Raw genomic sequence first — 23,542 nt, 5'->3', positions numbered from 1 at the left:
GGAGAAGAGGAGGGAGAGACCTCCTTACGAGAGGAGAGGGGACCGACATTCAAAACCAGGTGCCCAGTGCAACAGGCCCGCCCTCCTGGTCCGGCAAATCTCACCCGTTGACGCACAGCAGCACCCACCCCCTGCAGGAGAAATGGCAGAGCCGCGCCTCCCTGAAGATCCTGGGGGCGACGGGGGGAAGGAGCCAAGGAGAGAGAACTGCTGGAAGCCCCCGTGTTCTGGGGGTGAGGACAGATGCGGGGTGGCAGAGAGGTGGGGGGGATGCAAAGGGAGCAGCGTGAGAAGAGAGGAGGGAGAGCAGGTGGCAGGAAGACAAAAAGAGGAGAGAGTTGTTAGTTAACAGCACAGGGCAAAGCAGGAGAGAAGACCTGAACGTTGGCCGTGAACTTTTAAAACCAGGGAGAGGGTCCTGTCCATCTTTTTTTTTTTTTTTTTTTTTTGGTGAGGAAGATTGGCACTGAGCTAACATCTGTGCCAATCTTCCTCTATTTCGTATGTGGGACGCTGCCACAGCATGACTTGATGAGTGCTGTGTAGGTCCGCACCCGGGATCTGAACCCACAAACCCCAGGCCACCAAAGCAGAGCATGCAAACTTAACCACTACCCCACTGGGCCGGCCCCTGTCCTGTCCACCTTGGAGTCTACCCAGTGAGGGCATCACTGTTGACTGAAAGGATGAATATCCTCTGTGAGAATTTAGTGCCAGGGAAAAAAAATCTCTCTCCCTAGAAGTTGAGTCTGTATCTGTTTTATTAGGTATCCCTTTTTGCCCTGGCTGCCAGGAAGCTCGATGCTCCCACCTAGCTTGTTGTATTTGCTTCTCTGAGGAGAGCTTGTCTCATTTGCCTTTTCTCCGGGGCTGCCAGGATGCTGGGCACCCAACTCTGGGCTCAGGGCGACTGTAGGAGAGACTGATGCAAAAATGGTCCCAATTCTCCACCCTTCCCTGTGACCCGTAGCAACTTGAGTCTGGGCCGGCCTCGTGACTTGCTTTGTTCAGGAGAATTGTGGAAGAAGTAACGCTGTGCCAGGTTCCAGTCTAGGACTCAAGACGCTTTGCAGCTTCTAGTTCTTTCCTGCAACCCTTCGCGAGCCAGGCCCACAGGAGGTGGGTCGTCGTGGTCCACGAATGGGGCACAGATTTTACAGAAGTGGAGGGGGCGGATTTTCAGTCCACAGGAGATAGTCCTGACAGCAGAATCTGGTTCTGTTGCTGAACACCCCACACTGCTCTCAATCCCTCTTGTGTAAACTGAGACACAAACACTAAATGTCTCTTTCTACACCCAGCTCACGATGTCGGGGCACCCCACGCCCTTTTGCTGGATGAGTTCACGTTGGGATCCACTCATCTTGCTTATTTTGTCCTCGTGTCTAATTGCACGGGGCAAGCACGTCTGGAACCATGCTCTGCACTTCAATAAAAGATTAAGGCAAACTGACAGATTCCGGAAACCTGGAATCGGAAAAAAAACAAGACACTCATCTGCTAGCTGCATAAAAAAAACCATCTCTCAAACCTCCTGTGAGGTCGGGGGGTGGCAGACACGGCTGGGAAAAGTGCCGGATCCCGCCACACACAGGCGTTTGGTTTCCCTGCCCCTGCCTCCTGGAAGGGTCACTCGGAAAAGACTTGACGGCCAGATTCACACGGGCCTTTTTGCAGCAGAAAAAAAAAAAAAATCTCCAAAACTATATCTTGATCTGTTGCTCCTTTCTTCTTCCCTGGGGCCCAGAGGGGAACTTAGTGAGACGGCAGAGAAAGCAGAGCCTGAAGCTGACTGACTTGTAAACCGCCACCAGTCTGAGTTCTCATGTTGTTATTCATTCTTTTCGAGTCAAAGGTCTTGATTGTGTTAGGGATCATATGCCCTCTACAAAGAATAAGTTCATCTATTCCTTTACAACATTCATTTACTTATTTCTTTTTCTACTCTGATTGCATAGGCTAGTATTGCAAAAACGGTTTTTAACAGCAGTGCTGGCAGTGGGCATCCTTGTCTTGTTTCTGATGAAGGGAGAATGTTTTGGGTTTTTATTCTGAGGAAGATGAGCCCTGAGCTAACTGCTGCCAGTCCTTCTCTTTTTGCTGAGGAAGACTGGCTCTGAGCTAACATCTGTGCCCATCTTCCTCTACTTTATACGTGGGATGCTACCACAGCATGGCTTGACAAGTGGTGCCATGTCTGCACCCGGGATCCGAACTGGCGAACCCCAGGCCGCCAAAGCGGAATGTGCACACTTAACCGCTGTGCCACCAGGACAGCCCCCAAAGGGGGAAATGTTTTATCACTGAGTGTGATGCTGGCCTGAGGCACCAACCGATCAATCAATCAGGAAGTGGAAACACTATGATGGAGTGTCGGGCCTGCCTGCATTAATTCTGCATCTGAGCAGAAAACTCAGTTCAGAACTCGGCCTCTGAAACAAAGGTGCTCACACTGTGGGCTGGGAGAGGGGATGCGCAGAGCTCAAGGACGGGGCCAGGGGACGCTGGTCCTCACCGTCTTTCCAGATCTCCGCGGTTAGCCGGTCTGTGCTCTGGTGCAGCAGGGTTGCGACGCTGTCATTCAGGGGGTCCATGTTTTTCATCAGCCACTCATTGGCCTTGTAGTCGACCTGGATGAAGTCAGGCATTGGGGGGTGATGAACTTGCAGACCCCCCAAGGAGCCTCCCAGAAGCTCGGAGACGCCCCGCTCTGGGGCTCAGCACCGACGAGAGAGCGCTGGTGCCACCTTGTGTCCATATCCGGAACTGCACCCTCCACCACCAGGGCGCCCTCCCTTTGCTGCCGGGCCCACCTCTTTCCACGACCTCATCCGCCACCGCTTCCTTCCTGAGCCTTTCTACTCCAGTCACGTGGCCTGTTTGCTGTTCCTCAAACACACAAGGTCATTTCCACCTCAGAGTTTCCACCCCGACCATTCCCGCCACCTGGACCTCCCTCTCGTGGATTTTCACACGGCTGGTTCCTTCCAAGCACTCAGGCCTTTGCTCTGAGGCTCCCCCAGAGTCACCACCTTGACCACCATGATTCTCCACACGTGTTCCCCCCGACAGTCAGGGGCTCCCCGAGGCCAGAGCCCACGTCTGACTCCTAGCCCAGCACAGGGCTGGGGACACGAGAGTCTAGACAATCTCGGGGAAACGAACCGAGTGCTAAACACAGAATGCACGGGTCTCCTGCCTCCCAACCTTTGCGTATGCTGTTCCCTCCACCTGGAGAGCCATTCCCACCAGGCACCTGTCCTTTGCTGGCTGCCTGCTGCTCGTCTTGTAGACCAGGGGTTGGCAAACCCCAGCCCACAAGGCAAACCCAGCCCTCTTCTTGTAAATAAAGTTTTATTGGCATACAGCCTTCGTTTATGGGTCACCTGTGGCTTCTTTCACGCTACGAGGGTAGAATTTGTGGCAGACACTGTCTGGCCCACCGAGCTGTAACTATTTACTGTCTGGCCCCTTACAGAAAATGTTTGCTGACCCCTGGTTTCAGATCAAGCTTTGCTCTCCGCTGTGAACCTTCCCTGGCATTCCTCCTCTGGACTTCGACGCCACCCTGAGCTGCCCCGTTAAAGCCCCTATCAGCCTTACATCCTAATGGTCTATTTGTCTCCCTCTCAGATAAGGAACTTTGTGAGGACAGAAACCATGTCTGACTTGGGTCCCCAGCTTTGCTCAGCATAGCAAAGGCACGTGTTTGCCAAGTGAGTGAGTGAAATGCACCTAACTCTTCCCCTGGTGAACTCCTATCCATCCCTCAAAACCTACTGCAAATATCCCCTCCTTGAGGAAGCCTTTACTGACTTCATCAGAGTCTGCACTCTTCCTCGGGCTTTCCTAGCCTCTGCCCTGGCTGTGTCTCATCCCTGTGGACATCAGGTGGCCCCTGCTTTCCCTCTGTACCCTCCCCACACCTACAGCCAAGTGGTCCCCATTCCCACCCACATGCCTCAAGGCTGGCACCAGCTGCCTACCTTGCCCGCATAGTGCAGGACGCTGAAGTCGGCCTGGTCCCGCAGGTTCCTCGGCCGCTGGAACTTGGGGTGGCCACCCTGTTCCTGCGCCACCTTCTCCACAAAGGACTTGTCCGTGGCCTTTGGGAACCAGCACTCCTCGTCTAGCAGGGCCAGGAGTCCAGGGGGGTTGGCCTGACCGTGAACAGGAGGGGAGAGTCAGTCAGATCCCCAAATATTGGACACCTAGGTTGCGGCCACTTTTTAGCTCTTGTAAGTGACACCTGGAGACGCAACCAAAGGTGAGAATTACAGTTTCAGATGTAATTAGTAATTTGATTTGTCGTTTTCCCCATTTAACTGAGGTGTGGCCCGCGGCCAGTGGGGCGAGGAGCTTGATCAGGGTCCCGGGGCCCGTGGCAGGCGGGGCGGGGGGAGCAGCGGGCTCACCGGCCGCTCGATGAGGTCGATGCAGGGCTGCAGGTCGAGGCCGAAGTCGACGAAGGTCCAGGGGATGCCCTCGCGCTGGTACTCCTCCTGCTCCAGCACGAACATGGTGTGGTTGAAGAGCTGCTGCAGCTTCTCGTTGGTGTAGTTGATGCACAGCTGCTCGAACGAGTTCAGCTGCGGGGAGCGGGCACGTGAGAGAGGACGGGGCCAGGGAGGGGACGGGGCCAGGGAGGGGGACGGGGGCCAGGGAGGGGGACGGGGACCAGGGAGGGGGACGGGGCCAGGGAGGGGACGGGGCCAGGGAGGGGGACGGGGACCAGGGAGGGGGACGGGGACCAGGGAGGGGACGGGGCCAGGGAGGGGGACGGGGACCAGGGAGGGGGACGGGGACCAGGGAGGGGGACGGGGCCAGGGAGGGGACGGGGCCAGGGAGGGGGACGGGGACCCAGAGAGAGAGGGACAGGGACCCAGAGAGAGGGGGACGGGGACCCAGAGAGAGGGGGACGGGGACCCAGAGAGAGGGGGACGGGGACCCAGAGAGAGGGGGACGGGGACCCAGAGAGAGGTGGACGGGGACCCAGGGAGAGGGGGACGGGGACCCAGAGAGAGGGGACGGGGACCCAGAGAGAGGGGGACGGGGACCCAGAGAGAGGGGGACGGGGACCCAGAGAGAGGTGGACGGGGACCCAGGGAGAGGGGGACGGGGACCCAGAGAGAGGGGGACGGGGACCCAGAGAGAGGGGGACGGGGACCCAGAGAGAGGGGGACAGGGACCCAGAGAGAGGGGGACGGGGACCCAGAGAGAAGGGGACAGGGACCCAGGGAGAGGGGGACAGGGACCCAGGGAGAGGGGGACAGGGACCCAGAGAGAGGGGGACAGGGACCCAGAGAGAAGGGGACAGGGACCCAGGGAGAGGGGGACAGGGACCCAGGGAGAGGGGGACAGGGACCCAGGGAGAGGGGGACAGGGACCCAGAGAGAGGGGGACAGGGACCCAGAGAGAGGGGGATGGGGACCCAGAGAGAGGGGGACGGGGACCCAGGGAGAGGGGGACAGGGACCCAGAGAGAGGGGGACAGGGACCCAGAGAGAGGGGGACGGGGACCCAGAGAGAGGGGGACGGGGACCCAGGGAGAGGGGGACGGGGACCCAGAGAGAGGGGGACGGGGACCCAGAGAGAGGGGGACGGGGACCCAGAGAGAGGGGCACAGGGACCCAGAGAGAGGGGCACAGGGACCCAGGGATGGCGCCCGCCCGCCGCGCGGACCTGGAAGATCTCGAAGCCGGCGATGTCCAGGATGCCCAGGAAGGAGGCGCCCTGGCGGGGGCTGCGGTCCAGGGCGCGGTTGAGGCGCAGGACCAGCCAGCGGAAGAGGCGCTCGTAGGTGGCCTTGGCCAGGGCCTCCAGCGCGAAGTCCGCCTGCGGGCAGGGCGCACAGTGAGGGCCCGGTCTGCACATCAGCGGCCGAAGCCCGTCCCAGGGGTCCGGCAAGGAGACCGCGGGTGTGGACGGGTCCTCCTCACGGTTCATCAAGAATGATGACGTTAACAGCAGTCACTGAAGCCCGACTGTGTGCCTGGCACTGTGTGAAGGGCTCACTCGGGGCACATTGGTTCATTAATCCTTCCCCCTCCCAGAACCGATTTCAACAGCATAACCGTGAAGAGGGTGGATTCTGGAGCCCAACAACCTGGGTTTGAATCCCGGCTCTGCTGGAGGCTGTGTGACCTCAGGCATATAAACAAACCTCTCTGTGCCTCAGTTTCTTCATCTGTAAAACGGATCCTAACAACAGTACCTCAGCTGAGAGTGGAACCCGGGTCAGCAAGACCCTGCCCCCAATCTCTGGTCTTCATTTCCCCCACCCTCTCTTCTTCATCCTGGCACCCTGAGTTTCCAGCCTGGGGCCAGGCAGAACCCTCTGCCCAAACGCTGGATTCTGAAAACCTCTGGGCTGTGTTCACTTCTCAGCCTGTCCCACCACCACCAGCCTGGTCCGAGCCGCCATCATGGCTTGCCTGGACTATGACAGCAGCCTCCTCATATCCCCCTGCTTCCACCCGTGCCCCCTTGGACTCAATTCTCCATGAAGCAGACAAGAGCATCTTTATAAGAGACAAACTGAATCAAGTCGCTCCCTGGCTTAAACCCTCCCCAGCCTCCTGCTGCACTCTGAATAAAATTCACCTCCTTACTCTGGCCACTAAGACCCTGAGTGATCTGTCCCCTTCCAACCTCTCTGATTGCAGCTTTTACCACCCTCTCCCCAGCTGGCTAGCCTCACTGACCTCCTTAATATTCCCAACTCACCAAGCTTGTTCCAGCCCCAGGGCCTTTGCACATGCTGTTCCCTCTGCCTTGAACTATCTAGGTCTTGACTTAAACGTCACCTCCTTAGAGAGGACTTTTCTGAGCACTCTAACCTCCTCCTTCATAGATGGCATCGCTGTTTATCTATCTTCTTTTGTTATCTGCTGCCCTTCACAGCCTGGGCTCGCTGTGAGTGTGGTCTCGGTTTGCATTATGCCTTTTGCTCCTGGCCCCTGGACCAGGGCTGGGGACTGAGAAGGCACTCAGCGAAAGTTGCTCGAGTGAATGACAAAAAAACAGCATCGGTTGGTTAAGGACCCAGGCCCCTGGCGCCGGGCTCTCTCCGCCCCCAGCCTCGCCCCTGACAGCCCAGCCAGGCCCCTGCCTGCCCTAGCCACGCCCCCGCCTGGTCTGGCCCCGCCCCTGGCCCATCACGCCTGCCCCGTCCCCGCCCCAGCCCCGCCCCTGCCCGCCCCTGGCCACGCCCACCTGCTCCTTGGTCTGTGCTTTCTGGACGTAGTCGCGGCCGACCTTGATGCGAGGGGTGAGCAGGGCGCGGGAGAAATCCGTCACCCCCAGTCCCAGGAGGCGGCAGAGCTTCTGCGCAGCTGCGGGCGACAGGCACCAAAATGCGGTCAGCAGTGGGGAGCGGCGGTGGCTGCGGAGTGGAGAGGAGGGTGCCGCCCCCCAACTGGTGATGGAACAGAAGCCAGCCCAGCCTTTCCCACTAGAGGCGTCACAGGTCCTAAAAGTGTGTATAGGGGCCGGCCGGTGGCACAGTGGTTAAGTTCGTGTGCTCCGTTTTGGCGGCCCGAGGTTTGCCAGTTTGGATCCCGGGTTTGGACCTACATACTGCTCATCAAGCCATGCTGTGGTGGCGTCCCACAAATAAAAAAACAGAGGAAGATGGGCACAGATGTTAGCTCAGGGCCAATCTTCCTCACCAAAAAAAAAAAAAAAAAAAGAGGAGGATTGGCAGCAGATGTTAGCTCAGAGCCAATCTTCCTCAAAAAAAAAAACAAAAAAAAAAAGAGGAGGATTGGCAGCAGATGTTAGCTCAGAACCAATCTTCCTCAAAAAAACAAAAAAAAAACTGTGTACATTCTCTGGCCCAGCAATTCTCCTACTGGGACCCCAAGTTGGCAAAAATAATCCCGAATGTGAGCAAAGACTGGATGATGAGGATGCTCATCACAGCCTTGTTTGTGATGGAAGAAAACAGGAAGCAACCTGAGTGTCCAGCAGCTGGGGAGTGGTTAGAGTCAAGGTTCACCCGTTTGAATGAGTTCCATCGTCACCAAAAATTACTAAAACTCATCACATGATACACTCAGATGCATGCACTTCACGATTGGTACCTTTCACTTCAAATCAAAGACAGAACTATAAACAAACACTGGACGCCAGTAAATGACACCCAGGCTGAAGTGTGTACGTGAGAACCACACCGACATCTGCGACCTCGAAATGCACCAGAAAATGCGACGGATGGACGACGGATGGAAAGATAAGCGAAAAAGCAAGTGCAGTAAAATGTGTGTTTCAAAATTTCTTAACAAAGTGTTGGTGAAAAAGTTACTGGAGTAAAAGTTCTTTGAGGTGGAAAACCCACAAAAAATATTTAAAACTTCATTGCTCTTCCCTATTTTTGTAGGAAAAAAAAAATCGCATGGAAAAATACCCGGATGCCAAAATGTTCACATGGACGTTTTTGCAGAAGATGGAGGGGGGGCTGTGGGGGCAGGAGTGTTCCTTTTTTCTGCTCTGAATTAAAATGATAATTAAGAAACGTTTTCAAGCTTCTATCAGTTCCACGATGGGAAAACAGTTACTACAGATACTCCGCTCCAGCAGAAAAAAAGCAAAAGAAAAAAACCCTAGAAGGAACACACTAAAATGGCAACAGTGATTATTTCTGAGAGGTGAGGTTATGTATGATTTCAATTTCTACTTTTCATTTTTTTTTTTTGGTGCAATTACAGTTTCGAATTCTTCCATGGCGACCTTGCGTTATACGGAAAGTATTTAAGAACTAAAAGAAGTGACTTGAAAAAACAACATATAAGGTGCAATGGAGTACTACGCAGCCAGTAACAGGGCGACTTATAAAGATCTCGGCCTTTGGCATGTACTTTGCCAGCTCGTGAAGGCTGTGGCCTGCTTCTCCGATGAACGTTTGCAAATTTGGAAAACAAAATACACAGGGTTTCAAAGGAGATGAATTACACTGACACACGGGTCAACCCAGCGGAGTTCTAGTTAATAACCTTGCAAAGTTGGCTCCGATGCATTAAGGGTAAAAAGCAGATTTCAAAACAGTTTATAAGGTCGGACCCCGATTTGGCAAATCAAACAAATAAGTGAGCGTGCACAGCACACCTGCTGGGTGTGAAGACAGCCCCGGACTGAGGGGAATGGGGCATGAAGCGCAGTTCCATTCCGGTGACAATCATTTCCACGCTGACACAGCCGCGGAATGAAGCCCAGAGAGAAATCCCCAACACGGGAGCGGCAAGAACGTGTCAGGGATGTGACTACAGGTAATTTCTCTGCCTTTCTGGTTTCCCGTTTTGCCAGATTTTTCCCCATCCAGTTTGTCTTATTTCATAATAATAAAGAAGCAGAGCCATTTTCATGTTGACAAAAAAAAGAGATATTGACTATAATTCTGCTTTGAAAAGCAAAAAAAAAAAAAAAAAGTATATTTATGCAGAGAGCAGAAGCCAGGAGGAGGCACGCCCCAGCCTGACGGGGTCTCTAACGGCTGGGCTGACGGGGGCCCTGCTGTCTCCTCTTTGGTACGCGGGTGGTGTTCAAATTTTCAGCAAAGATCACGCTTTTTACAGGCAGGAAAAGAGCAGAAGGTGTTATTTTGGGCAAGATTCAGCAAAGCGCAGGGAATCAGAGGGCCCGGGTGGGTGGGAGGCGGGCCCGTTGGAGAGGAGGATGCTCCGTTCGCGGGGCCGGGAAGGCGGCTGGGCGGGTGGTACCTGTGTTGTCCGGCATGGACGCTTGATCGTGGTTCCGTTCCCTCTTCAGGACGATGTTGCCGAACTGAAGGACGGCCGACACCATCCGCAGCATGGCTACGGGGCAGCAGAGAGAAAGGTCACGGGCGGCTCCGGAGCCCGAGGCCCCCTAAAAATGCAGCTCTAAAACCCCACGTCAAATGACACCCCCACCCCTCAGCCTAAAATCCACCTGGGACACTGGGGCAGGACTTAAAGCATACGAGCGGACAAACGAATTCTGTATTTCGTATCCGCGGTTTGCTCTGCCACCATTCAGTGTCTGCTTACGTCGTTCGTTTTAGAAAGCGATGCATAGAAGATTTCACAGGACTTAGGGAAATGAACGAGTCTTTAGTGATATGGAAAGATTTCTAAAATATCCACTCAAAAATGTGAGAGGCAGGACGGCGTATTTGGTATACCCCTATCTATGTAAAAAATGGCAGAGAAGAGAAAGTACAGTCGATTCTCGTTATTCGCGGTAGTTAACACGCTATACAGTTGCCGCGAACGCTGAATTAGCGACTGGGAAGGAACGTTAATGGGAGGAAATACGGCGTCTGGTTGCTGTGAGCCTCTGGTCACGACTTTTTCATCAACTGGTCAACACGTCACCTTGTTTTATGTGTGTATGTGTTTAAAGACAGCAAACTCATCTAACACGTGTTTTCTCCATAAGGCGCATCACAGTCTTCCTGCACTAAGAAATACCAGACGGCATTAGGGGGAGCATTTTAGATAGTGAAATCTCCAACCAAAAACACAAAAACGCAGAAAAGGTGGCACTCAATGGACCACGAAAAGGACACTGATTTACAGTATGAGCTAAAACAACAAGGCAGAGCCTATTGGACCTCAGCAACCATGCACTGGGCAAATCAAGTTTCTCACCCCTGTAGGAGTGACGGCAAAGAGCACAAAAGCATCCGGCGGATTGGTTTGGGGGCTGCGGATAAATTTAGTGGGTCAGCGAATTCGCGAATGCAGAAACCGCGAATAAGGAGGGGCTAGATAACAGCTAGAAATCTCGTCGTAAGCGGGCAATACCGCCCTCTAGAGTATGTCTCAGGAATTTGTAGGGTTTGGTTGGCATAAAGATGGGGGCCACGCCTCAATGTGTGGGGTGTTTCTGGATGTTACAGCGACTGGGCAGGTGGGGACCTGGATGCAGACACCCCTTCTGTACCACAAAAATGGCCCATGTCCTTTGTGACTTCTGAACGTCCCACTGGACATTCACGTCCAAGAAATGATGGTCTGTAATTATCTGAGACGAACCCCAGCTGTCGTATGTATACACACAGAAGTGTTTCGTGTTTGGTTTTAATACACAGTGAACTTTCCCGAAGGGCACACTGTGTAATCGGAGGGAAGACTGTGGTTGGTTTTGCTCAGAATTTCATCAAGATTTGGTCGTTGTCTCAGAACCCTCTCGTCTCCACCGCACAGCCGCACGTAGCATTTGGGTGGACCACACAGCACGCCTACATCAGGTTGGCGCGTATCTGCCGCTCTCATGCCGATGCTCTGGGTCAGCGCGGACACCTCGGGGCCTCGTCAGCTGCGCATTCCAGAGCAGATTCTACGATTTACGGGTTGAAATGGACACAGCGTGCTCCGTGCCGGGTCCCGTGACAAACACTTCTAAGCGAATTCCTTTAACCTTCGTAACCACGCAATGAGGCACATCCTGCAAAAGCATTTCACAGAAGGGAAACCGGGTAAAACCCGCATTGGACAGGCGGGGAAACCGAGGCACCTTCCAGTAATGAACTTGCCCAAGATCATCCAGCTCATAAGGGGCACGGCTGAGATTCAAACCCGGGCAGTCCCCGACTCTGGGGTCTGTATTCTTAACCGCTTTCTCCTTCCCTTCCTCTTTTAGCACAAAATTCAAATGCAAATAGGTATGCATGGTTTGCACAAAGAAAAGTGCACAGGGGCCGGCCCAGTGGCCCAGTGGTTAAGTGTGCACATTCTGCTTCAGCAGCACAGGGTTCTCTGGTTCGGATCCCGGGTGCAGACATGGCACTGCTTGTCAAGCCATGCTGTAGTGGGCATACCACATAGAAAGTAGAGGAAGATGGGCACGGATGTTAGCTCAGGGCCAGTCTTCCTCAGCAAAAAGAGGAGGATTGGCAGCAGATGTTAGCTCAGGGCTAATCTTCCTCAGGAAAAAAAAAAGAAAGAAAGAAAAGGAAAGCACACAAATCATAGACATCCAGCTCAAGGAGTTTTCTCATAGTGAGCATACCATGGAGCCGGCTCCTCAGAAGCTCCCCTTCCTGGCCACTCACTGAGCACAAACCAATTTCGCCATCACAGGCTCCAGTGGAAGAATCTAGATGCCAAATTGCACATTCTGCAGGAGACTATTTGTATCAACTCAAGAACAGGCAGAACAAGTCCAAGTTGTCAGACGCCAGAATCCTGGGTACACGCGGGGTGCGGGTGTCTCGTGATGGGAACAGGCCTACGAGGTGTGTAGGCGCCGGGCATACGAGGCATCCGCTGCGGAAACCCCCCCGAGCAGGGCGCTCCGGCTGTGTGCGCGCTTTTCGCTTTTTGGCGTCTATGCCAACTTTGACACCAAGTTTACTTAGAAAAAAGCGGGTGGTGCAAGGTGGAGGCGGGGACCACGCTTCTGGGACACTCCTGCCAAAAATGCATAATCAAATCGGAGGGCCAGGAACCCACCCACGTCGAAACAAAACAGCTGATCTGTAATCTTCAAAAACGTCTAGGTCACGGCGGATAAAGACAGACCGAGGAACAGCTGCGGACAGACAGAGAGGACTCCACGCAGTGTGTGATCCTGGCCTGGGGACATGCGCGTGTGTGCGCGAAACTGTAAAAAAGTGTTGTTGTTGTTGTTGTTTTTGCTCTAAAGGATATTATTGGGGAAAGTGGCATACAGTCTGTGAAAAACATTTTTTTGTGGGATCAAGGACATTATTGGGATGATATGGTCTGTGGATTCAATAACAGTACAAATTGTGCCACTGCTAATTTCCTGGTGATCACACCGTACTGCGGTTTTGTCAGAGAATGTTCTCAGGAAACAGGCATTGACACGGGCCGGCCCGGTGGCACAGCATTTAAGTGCGCATGTTCTGCTTTGGCAGCCTGGGGTTCACGGGTTCAGATGCCGGGTGTGGACATGGCACCGCTTGGCAAGCCATGCTGTCATAGGCGTCCCACGTATAAAGTAGAGGAAGATGGACACGGATGTTAGCTCAGGCCCAGTCTTCCTCAGCAAAGAAAAAAAAAAAGACTTGGTTTCTGGAAGTAGATAGTGAGATTGCAGTGATGGTTGCAGAACCTTGTGAATATACTACAAACTACTGAATTGTACACTTTACAGTGGTGAATTTTATGATACATGCATTCTGTCTCAAAAACAAAAAAAGGTTTCGGTTGTGGAAATTAATAAAAGAAACCTTAACTAAACATCGTCAATTACACCAAACAGGAAGTGACAGAAGCTGCATCTCCGATAGGAAGCAAAACTACTTTACTACTAAAGGAAGATTTCTCTCCCCAACCAGCAACAGCCCAGCCAATGAGAAACACTGCAGCTCAGCCAATGAGAAACTCCACAGCTCAGCCAATGAGAAACACTGCAGCTCAGCCAATGAGAAATGCCACAGCTCAGCCAATGAGAAACGCCGCAGCTCAGCCAATGAGAAACGCCGCAGCTCAGCCAATGAGATATGCCGCAGCTCAGCCAATGAGATGCCCCGTTGCCGCCCTGAACTGTTACTTTCCCCCAATGGAGTTTCCTTTAGAACAGCTCTTTTCCTCCCCCTTTTCTCTATAAAAACAGCTCCTTTCCTTTGTTCTCTGGATTTGCCTGTGGTTTACCACAGCATGGACACCCAGAATTGCAATTCTTTGGGCTGTTCCTGAATAAACTTACTTTGAGATAAAATAGGCGAATTTGCCTTTTAAGTTGATATGGTCTAGTTTGCTGGGCACGCCGGGGTGTGTAAGAAACATTGATTTTTCCTCTCCCCCTCCACTGAGATCGTAGGTCCTTGTGGAAAACATCTCTGTTCCTTATTCCTCTCCTAACCAAGTACCGCGCATAGAGTAAATCCTCTATAAACGTTTTCAAGAATGAGACTTAGCTTGCCAGTTTCGAGGGAAGAATTCCTTCCACAACCCCCACTACTTCTGGGATTCAATGGAACCCCTATCAGGATCTCCGGCACCCTGTCTCCGACCCTCCCACCCCCTCCAGCCCCGGGGTCCCCTCACTTAGTCCAACCAGCCGCAGCAGCCTCCTTCCAGTCCCTCCATAGGTGACACTCTTTCTTGCCAGGCCTTTGCCCCGGCAGTTCCCTCCGCCCGAATGCCGTTTCTGCACCAGCTACACCTGGTTCATTCCTGCCCCACCGTCGGTGCTCAGGCAAGCGCCGCCTCCTCCAGGGCTGACCCTCCCCGGCCGGCGGGGGATCCCACGACACACCGTCACCGCTCCATGCACCTTCCATCCGTCACCTTTCCCAGCTTCAGCTTCAATCTCTTTGCGTGATTTGATGCTCCCTGGGTCTGAGCGCCCCCAAGGGCACGGGCGTGTTCTATCGTGGTCACTGTTAGTCGAGCCCAGTGCTCGCAGGGGTCGAATGAATAGATATATTACTGAATAAATGGCACAGAGTTAACTAACGGGGAATTCATCATGGAATGGCAAGAGTCTGCTGCGTGACCTTGAGCAAGCCAGGTGGCCGGCTGGGCCTCAGTTTCCCCTGCTGGGCCGTGGGATGGCTGGGCTCACTGGCTTCTGTTTCTGCCCCTCTGGAGTCAGGGGCGAGAGGACAGGGACAGCTGAGAGCCCCGAAAACGCTGGCAGGTTCCGGAGGCGCAGCCGGGGCGCCTCCCCAAAGATAAATAAGTAAGGACGTCTCCTTAGAGACCCACAATGGCACCTCCCCGCTGCCAAACGGAGCGATCATTCATTCCCTAACGTCAGCTCAGACCCGGCCCAGGCTCGAGCTCCCCCTGTGGCCTTTAAAGTGGCCTTTTACACTTGGCTGAGGGACCCGCGTGGGTGCCCAGCACCCGGGTGACTCTGACGCCCGAGGACTCGGCAGTGAGCTCTCGCTGGTGACTCCGGACCGGCCGATCGCGGGTGGCCGATGGTGGCCCCGGCCTGCAGGGGGGAGGCCTGGGGCTGGCGAGGCCGCACGTGGGAGGGAGCGCGCGTCCCTGCGCCCGCGCCACCCCCGGGGGCGGCATTTATGGCACCGGCGCGGGAGGGGGACGGAGGCCCTGCCTCGAGTGACCCACAGCGCTCTGTGCCCAGGGCTTCCCGGGGGGCGGGATGCACGGAGGTGCCCACCTGCCTCCCCGGAAATGGATGGATCACGGGCTGGCTCTGGAGTCCGACCCGGGTTCCACCACCTCCTGGTCCATTGGGGGTAGTCCCGGGGCAGACACCCCACCTCCCTGGGCCTCTGTCTCCTCCTTCGTCAAAAGGAGAGGCTGTGACAAGGTGACCGGCTGGCTCCCCTCCTTGTAAGTGAAACACGAAGTAAAACTATAAGGAGACGCCATGCACGTCCCACCGCAGCAAAAGCAAAAAAGCGGAGGACGCGGGCACGGCGGGCACGTGGGGAGACGCTCTGGGGACGAGGCGCGCGGGCGGGAAACCAGCGCCACCTGCCGGACGGCCACGTGGCTTCTCTAGGATTTGAAAAAAACGCTCAGAAACTAGGGGGGGCGGGTCAGAGCTGGAAGCCAAGAAGCCACGAGGGGAAATTGCTGGATCTGGCGGCAGGTGCCTGGGGGTTCCTTACCCTCTGCTCTATATTTGCATAGGTGTTTGAAATTTTCCATCAGAGAGAGAAAAATCAAAATTATTGAGCAGGAAAAAGGAATGAAGCGCACACACGAACCTTGAAAGCATCATGCTGAGCAGAAGCAGCCAGACACCAAGGGCGACCTGTCGCATGAGGCCACTCATATGAAAGGTCTGGGACAGGCAAATCCAGACACAGGGAGCAGATAAGCGGTGGTCAGGGGCTGGCGGGCAAAGGGGAGCAAGCAACCTTCTGGAGTGACCACCAACGTCCTAAAAGGGACTGTGGAGATGGATGCGCGAGTCTGTGAATGTGCTAAAGCCACCGGCTGGGACATGTTGAATAGGTGAATAGTGTGGTATGTGAATTCTATCTCAATAGAGCTGTTAAATTTTTGTTAAAGCCGGATAAAAACGAACACTGCCCCTCGGCTTAGACCCAGCATTTCGTTTCTAAGAATTGACCCTGCAGTCTGTTCCCACAGGAGCACAAAACTGACTCACAAGGATATCCATGGCACCATTTGGGGGAGGGGGGGTTTGCAATAGCAATGGGACGCAGTCACCCTAAAGGTCTGTCTGCAAGGGACAGGGATTGGTTACAAGGATCATAGTTCAGGGGCCGGCCTGGTGGCATACTGGTTAAGTTCGTGCACTCTGTTTCAGAGGCCTGGGGTTTGTAGGTTCGGATCCTGGGTGAGGACCTAGCACCGCTCATCAAGCCATGCTGTGGTGACATCCCACATAAAATAAAGGAAGTTTGGTATAGGTGTTAACTCAGCAACAATCTTCCTCAAGCAAAAAGAGGAAGATTGGCAACAGATGTTGGCTCAGGGCCAATCTTCCTCACCAAAAATAAAACATAGTTCATCTAAACAATGAAACCTACGCAGACACAAAAAAGACCAAAGTTCACCCATACAGAATGATTACCAAAATAAACCGTCCTCTGGGACAAGTCGGGGACAGCGCACCCTAACATGGCGGTGATGACTTGGGAATGTGAGCCCCGTGCCCTCCCGGGCCAGAACGTGGGGCCTGACATGCGAGGGGTCGTCATCCGTCAGCTGCTGCGTCTGGGGTGCTCCTGGGAGGAAGGTTGGGGAGGTGGGGCCCTGGAGCAACCGTTAAATCCACAGAGAAACAGCTTAACATTTTTATCCCCAGGACGGCTGACTGTCAGCCCGGGGCCCGGAGAACGCCTCTTTTTGTAAAAAAAATAAATAATGTGGGTCATTTCTGACATGTCTCAAATATTTCTGGAAGGCGACGCCAGAAGCTTAACAGGGGAAATGAGGGCTCGGGGAGGGGGCTGGGAGGTTTGCATCCGCTTGCGACCTTCGGCCACATTCCGATGCTGTCACTCCTCGCGGACGTTGTTTCAACATTTTCCTCTCGGAATGGCAGACATCGGAACAGCGGCCTGGGCCGGGAGGGTCACTCGAGGTGACCCATGTCAGGAGGCCAGGCGGGACCGGAGGGGCCGGCATCTCCACGCGCCTGCCAGCTGCCCAGGGCACAGAGCGGAGGCTCGAGTTACACAACCGAGGTTGGCCGACCCGGCGGGGGGAGGCCGGGGACCCCGTGTCAACGCACCGAGCGGGCCGGCGAGGTGGCAGCCAAGGGGGCAGCGGGTCGCAGCCGTCCCGACTCAGCCCCAGAGCCATCGAGAGCTCCCGGGCGCCCTCAGCACCAGGGACCCGGCGAGCCCGGCCCGCCCAGCCTGCAAACCAGGTCTTTTCTCTGCAAAATGGGTAAAAAGAATCATATTCATGCAAAACGTGAAATGTCAGGAAGCCACCAAAAAGGTGAGGGTCCACTGACGTGTCCTTGTCATGGGCCGAATCGTGGCCCCCACCCCCCCACCCGCCCAAAATGATCCCTTGAAGTCCTAACCCCCAGGACCCCTCAGAATGTGACCTCATTTGGGTGTCGGGTCATTGCAGATGTAATTATTTAAGTTCGGATGGGGTCGTACTGGTGTAGGGTGGCCCTGAGGCAATATGACGGGAGTCCTTATAAAAAGGGGGAATTTGGGGCCAGCCCGGTGGCCGAGTGGTTAAGTTTGTGCACTCTGCTTTGGCAGCCTGGGGTTTGCAGGTTCAGATCCTGAGCGTGGACCTAGCACTGCTCATCAAGCCACGCTGTGGCAGCATCCCACATAAAATAGAGGAAGATCGGCACAGACGTTAGCTCAGGGACAATCTTCCTCAAGCAAAAAGAGGAAGATTGGCAACAGATGTTAGCTCAGGGCCAATCTTCCTCAGCCAAAAAAAAGGGAGGGGGGAGGAATTTGCACAGAGATGCACCCACGGGGAGCACGCCATGTGAAGATGAAAACAGAGATGGGGCGATGCTCCCACAAGCCAAGGAACGCCAAAGATCGCCAGGAAACCACCGGCAGCTATGGCGGTGGGGGGAACAGACTCTCCCAGGAGGAACCAACCCCGCCGACACCTCGAGCCCCAACTTGTGGCCTCCAGAACGGGGAGCCCATCCGAGTCTGCCATTGAAGGCAGTGGGTCTGGGGTGCTCAGATACGGCAGCCCCAGCACAGAAATACACTCCCGCAACTGAGCCATCGTCAGAACACGCTGTTTGATGGAAAAGGTGGGGCGCAAAGCTGAGAACACGGGGAGGATTGCACCCCACGGCCGTCTAGCCCCGACCAAGCAGGGCAGACCAGGGGTCAAGGGCAGGGTCTTCCCCGCACCCTCACCTCAGCCTCCTCCCGGCCTCCAGTCCATCCTCCACGTGGCCCAGAGATGTCCCTCCCCTCCTCCCAGCTCTCCCAGGGCTCCCCAGTGCCCCCAGGACAAAGTCTCAGCCCCTGAGACTGGCGTTTGAGGCCCCGCCTGCCTCTGCAGTTCCATCTCTATCTCCTCACTCCCCTGGGTCACTCACACTAGACCGAACGCCGTCAAGAAGTTTCAATTCCTCCAACATGCCACACGTTTCCTGCCTCAGGGCCTTTGCACAGGCTGTTCCCCCTGCCTAGAACACTCTTCCCAATAGCACCAGCGCTCACTCCCTCAGCTCCTCCATCAAACATCACCGTCTCAGGGGACCCTTCCTGATCCCCTTTTTAAAGCTGCTCCCCCCTCCCTCCTCCATTCCCTCTTTTTTTTTTTTCCTCCCCGGCACTCATTGCCTCCTCATAGACCACAGAATTCCTGATTTATCCGGATCGCGGTTCTTGTTTAGCCAGTCTCCCCAAGGCAGGGACGTCTGTCAGGCTCATCCCCTGCCATGGCTCCACCGCCCGCACACAGTAAGTGCTCAATAAATGCGTGAGCAGATAAACCGAGGAACGAAGGGCCAGTTCCCCCACCCGCCCGGGCGGTGCCACCGCTGCCCCTCCCAGGGGGCTCGGGGGTCACTCACAGGTGATTTCCTCGTGGGTGAATCCCAGGACCCGCAGGGACTCCAGCGTCTCCTGGAAGAGCTCCCGCTCCTGGCCGGGGGAGGAGGACGGCCCATTGGTCAGGAAGCGGTAGTGGGAACACGGCTCCAGGAGGAGGTCGGCTGCAGGGGCAAGGGGCGGAGGCCGAGGTCAAGGGCGAGCTATCATGGGGCCAGACTCAGGTCACGGCCTCGTCGACGGCCACCCCAGGACAAGTCACTTCGCCACTGGGGCCCTCGGTCTCTTCTTCTGTCAAATCGTGAGGATCGTCTCCTCATGGGTTTGGTGGGAAGGGCCGGGTGGGCAGGGACTCGGTGCTCAGCACGCTCAAGGCCTCTCGTCTCCCCTCCTTCCATCGAGATTCTCGAGTCACGGAGAGGCCCGGGGCGGGCAGAAGCAGCAGGGTCATGGGGGCCCGAGTGAGCAGAAGCCAGGGGACAGCAGGGGCCAGCGGCAGAGGGCACGTGGGCTCGGAAGCCACCAGGAGCGAGAGTCTGGGGGAGGCGGGCCAGGAGGCAGAAGGAGCGGGAACGAGAGGCAGCCGCAGGGCCATCCGTGGACAGAGGGCAGGGGGCACGTGGAGCGGGTGACAGGAGGGACCTCAGGCAGGAACCGGGGGCCGCAGGAGACGGAGGGAAGCGGGACTGCGAGGCACCAGGTGCCAAGAAGCCACAGGGACCAGGACCACCGGGACCCCCGAGGCCGCGGGAGCCGAGGCAAAGCTGGAGCGGAGGCCGAGCACCCCCGGGGCAAGTGGGAGCCCTGGAGTTGGAAGAGAAGCGAGCGCGGAGCCGCCTGGCCACGCAGCCGGTGTGAGCGGGATGCAGGAAACCGGGATTCTCTGTTTGGCAAGAGTCACAAGGTGGTGGGAATCAGGAACAGTGGGATCCAGGAGGCGACAGACTCCACCACCCAGCAGAAGCCTGACATGAAGCAGGTGCTGGGTAAAGATTAGTGCCTCCCACGGCCTCCTTTGCAGGGGCCCAGAGAAGCCCACCCACTCCCCTCAAGCAGCACAGCACTGACCCTTGAGCTGTTCCCCGGCACCTCCCAGCAGCTGGTAGAAGATGTGGAAGCTGCACTCGTCCTTGGCCTGGCGGATGGCCCGCGACTTCTCCAGCAGGTCTGGGTGGAGGCGAGTCAAGGTGCTACAGGGCAGGGAGGGGACCCCACCCGGCCCCCTGGACCCCGGCCGGCCCCCTGCTGCCCCATGAGGCAGTGGCGTTGTTCACGGCCTTGACACTAACTGGACAAGTGGCCCTGGGCATGTCACTTAAGCACTTGTGCCTCAGTTTCCTCATCTGTTCAATGGGCTGATAATAACACCCATCAGTGAGTTGCTGGCGGAGGAGAGGAGTTACTACGTGTCAAACACCCAGAGTGGCACCTGGGGCGTCGTTAACCACAGGTAAGGGCATCTCCTCCATTGTCACCCTCAGCCCCTCCCTTTGAGGAAAGTCGGTGGCGAGTTTACACACTGAAAAGCAGCAAGGCACCTTAGAGTCAAATAAAACGCATGACAACTCGTCTACCCCTCCACGCCCCACCCTCATGGACCACCAGGCACGTATTTTGGCTTTTTTTTTTTTTTTTTTTGGTGAGGAAGATTGGCCCTGAGCTAACATTGGTTGCCAATCTTCCTCTTTTTTACCCCCAAAGCCCCAGCACATGGCTGTATATCCTAGTTGTAGGTCATTCTATTCCTCTATTTCCTCCATGCGGGATGCCACTACAGCATGGCTTGATGAGCAGTGTCACGTTGGCACCCAGGATCCAAACCCTGGGCTGCTGAAGTGGAGCGTGCAAACTTAACCAGTCGGCCGTGGAGCCGGCCCCCAAGTACGTATTTTGCATGACAGTCGTCACGCAGATCAGCCAAGATCGGCCACAAACCGAGGTCCGAGGACGGGAAGTCCTGGGTCACCAACCTGCTCGAGTGACATGGGGAGGACCCAGGGAGAGGGTCCCACAGGCAGGGTGGGTTGGGGGAAGCACACGACCTGTGCCACCCAGGGTGGCGACAGCCCCGAGCCTCGGTTTCCCCTCCTGTTCAAGGGGATAGGAACAGCACGTGCCTGGCCGGGTCACAGAGGGGAGGAGGGGAGACAAGGCAGGGAGGCGTCTCCGGACGCAGCTGATTGGCCCGGGGGTGGCACCTGCCCCGTGAGCATCAGCCCACAGGCTGGTCACAGGCCCTGAGGCAGAGACAGCTGGGCCAGCGAGCTGGCCCGGGTCGGGGGGCAGCCTCGGCTGCCGTGCGGACGGGAGAAAGTCGGCACGGCCAGCAGGCTGAGAAGACGATGCAAAGATAAAAAGAGGCTGCAGGGGCCCGGCCCGGGGGCACAGCAGTTAAGTTCGCACATTCCACTTCGGTGGCCCGGGGTTCACCCGTTCGGATCCTGGGTATGGACATGGCACTGCTTGGCACGCCATGCTGTGGTAGGCGTCCCACATGTAAAGTAGAGGAAGATGGGCATGGATGTTAGCTCAGGACCAGTCTTCCTCAACAAAAAGAGGAGGCTTGACAGCAGATGTTAGCTCAGGGCTAATCTTCTTCAGGAAAAAAAAAGAAAAGAAAAGAGGCTGCAGGAAGCTCGGGTTTGGAGGAGGCAGGATGGATTGGGGCAGGAAGAGCCGTGAGGTCTCAAAACCGTGGAAGCAGGAGCTCGATGTGGGGGAGCAACGGGCGGCAGGAACTGTGGGCAGCAGGAGCGGGTGGCTCCAGGAGACTAGAGGTCGTGCGCCCGAGGAAGCAGTGGGACCCCAGTTCCTCGTCCCCAAAGGCCTCAGACCCAAACCCTCCCCACACGCCGCTTCCAACCTCCCCCTAGATCTCGGAGGGCAGTGAGTTTATCAGACGCCCCCGGAAGTGGGACGTGGCTCACTCTCCATGGCGCTAACATCACACGAGTGGTTGTTAATCCGCGACATTCACAGTGAGGGGACATGGCTCATCTACGTCGGTCATTCGTTTCTAATAACAGCAGCTCGACCTCCAGTGCTTACGACGTGGCGGGTGCCGAGCTGAGCACTGGACTCCCATTGTCCTCCAACCGTCCTAAGTCCAACCACCGGGCCAAGGTTCCACAATCCTTCCCCGTCTGCAGAGAGGGAAGCTGAGGCAGTGTCTGAGCAGCAGGGAGCCAGGTCGCCCTGCGTGTGTGGACTCCTATTTCCCATAAGCAGTGAGATGCCAATGGCCACCTGCTTCCCCGTCACCCCTCGCTGCCCCTCAGGACCCTCCAAGGCATAAAGGATACAGGTCTCGATGTTGGCGCCCACGATGTACCCGGCGACGTCGAAGTTGATGCGGATGAACTTGCCCTGGAGGGAGGTGGGGTTTCAGCTGAGGGGGAAGAGCACCCCCACCCCCATCCCTCCCAGGGCCAGGCCTGCCCTCCACTCTCCTTGTCCGCCTGAACCCCCCCAGGCAAAAGGTCCCAGAGGGCTCCCTGGGGAACCCAAGGGCCAGGCTCCTAGGACTCCTTTCCTCAGGACGCTGGTCCCAGCCCCTCCTCCCTCAGACCCAGGAGTCCAGCCCCAGCCCCTCCTCCCTCAGACCCAGGAGTCCAGCCCCAGCCCCTCCTCCCTCAGACCCAGGAGTCCAGGCCCCCAGCCCCTCCTCCCTCAGACCCAGGGGTCCAGGCCCCCAGCCCCTCCTCCCTCAGACCCAGGAGTCCAGGCCCCCAGCCCCTCCTCCCTCAGACCCAGGAGTCCAGGCCCCCAGCCCCTCCTCCCTCAGACCCAGGAGTCCAGGCCCCCAGCCCCTCCTCCCTCAGCAGGTCCACACATCTTGCCCTCACCCCCTCTGCCCCCCCACCCCGTGTCGCTGTCACTCACGAATCGGGAGGAGTTGTCGTTCTTCACGGTCTTGGCGTTGCCGAAGGCCTCCAGGACAGGGTTGGCCTGGAGAAGCTGCCGCTCCAGCTCACCCTGGGGGTGGGAGACGGCACATCAGTGAGACGGGGCGGGGCTGGCCTGGCTCAGGGGCCTGTGTTGCAGCTGACTGAGTGTCTGTGTGTGAGGAGTCTTTGTGTGTCTGCGTGTGTGCCCTCTTCCCCACATTCACATCCGGGTCTTGCCCTTCAGTCTATTGTGAAGGGAACAAGGAAACATCTCTAAGATACATTGTTGAGTGCAAACAAAACAAAACGAAAAAGACGAGTTGCAGAACAATACCCACAAAGGGATCCCATTAATAAAAAATAAATCAAGAAAAAAACACCACAAAACGAGACTCCCATTTCTACAGGTATATGTACATGTTCGTAAACATTTGGAGAAAGTCTACAAGGATACACACCAAACTGTCAACAGTGTAAGCCATTCCAAGAAAGGGGGACTGAAAGGAGGAAAGAAGAATTTCACTTTTTCTGATTTTTTTGTTGATATTACAGTGACTACACACTTATGTATTACTTGTGGAATTTTAATTAAGGAAAAAAATCTATATTTTCTATGTAAAGTGTTTCAAACTGCCTGGCACACAGTGGGCGCTCAAGAAATGCTGGTTTCCTTCCTCAACCAGGCTGATCCGCGAGTAGGGATCTTACTCCGAACTTCCCTACAGCCACGCTGGCGGCCGAACCAGGCACATGGT

At 55.8% G+C, this 23,542-nt stretch overlaps 1 protein-coding gene across 11 annotated transcripts in view; it reads right to left on the bottom strand.

Annotated features, from left to right (window-relative positions):
- Positions 1-23,542, bottom strand: part of MYH14 (myosin heavy chain 14) — a 101,218-nt gene that overhangs the window by 47,804 nt on the left and 29,872 nt on the right. For 6 of the 11 annotated variants that reach the window (XM_070558298.1, XM_070558300.1, XM_070558302.1 and 3 more), the window contains 11 exons: positions 22,783-22,875; positions 22,203-22,266; positions 19,969-20,067; positions 18,924-19,064; positions 9,716-9,811; positions 7,215-7,333; positions 5,682-5,834; positions 4,416-4,589; positions 3,987-4,160; positions 2,516-2,630; positions 105-227 (listed from right to left, as the gene is read on the bottom strand). In XM_070558298.1, the coding sequence (XP_070414399.1) occupies positions 105-227; positions 2,516-2,630; positions 3,987-4,160; positions 4,416-4,589; positions 5,682-5,834; positions 7,215-7,333; positions 9,716-9,811; positions 18,924-19,064; positions 19,969-20,067; positions 22,203-22,266; positions 22,783-22,875 (1,351 nt within the window). The remainder of the gene's footprint in view (positions 1-104; positions 228-2,515; positions 2,631-3,986; positions 4,161-4,415; positions 4,590-5,681; positions 5,835-7,214; positions 7,334-9,715; positions 9,812-18,923; positions 19,065-19,968; positions 20,068-22,202; positions 22,267-22,782; positions 22,876-23,542) is intronic. The other 5 variants (XM_070558303.1, XM_070558297.1, XM_070558305.1 and 2 more) reach the window with 1 other exon arrangement.

Source organism: Equus przewalskii, chromosome 9, assembly GCF_037783145.1.
Source record: "Equus przewalskii isolate Varuska chromosome 9, EquPr2, whole genome shotgun sequence".
In the NCBI taxonomy this organism is placed as follows: Eukaryota; Metazoa; Chordata; class Mammalia; order Perissodactyla; family Equidae; genus Equus; species Equus przewalskii.
The sequence above is the reverse complement of the archived record's forward strand: the minus strand, read 5'-3'. Positions and strand labels throughout refer to the sequence as shown.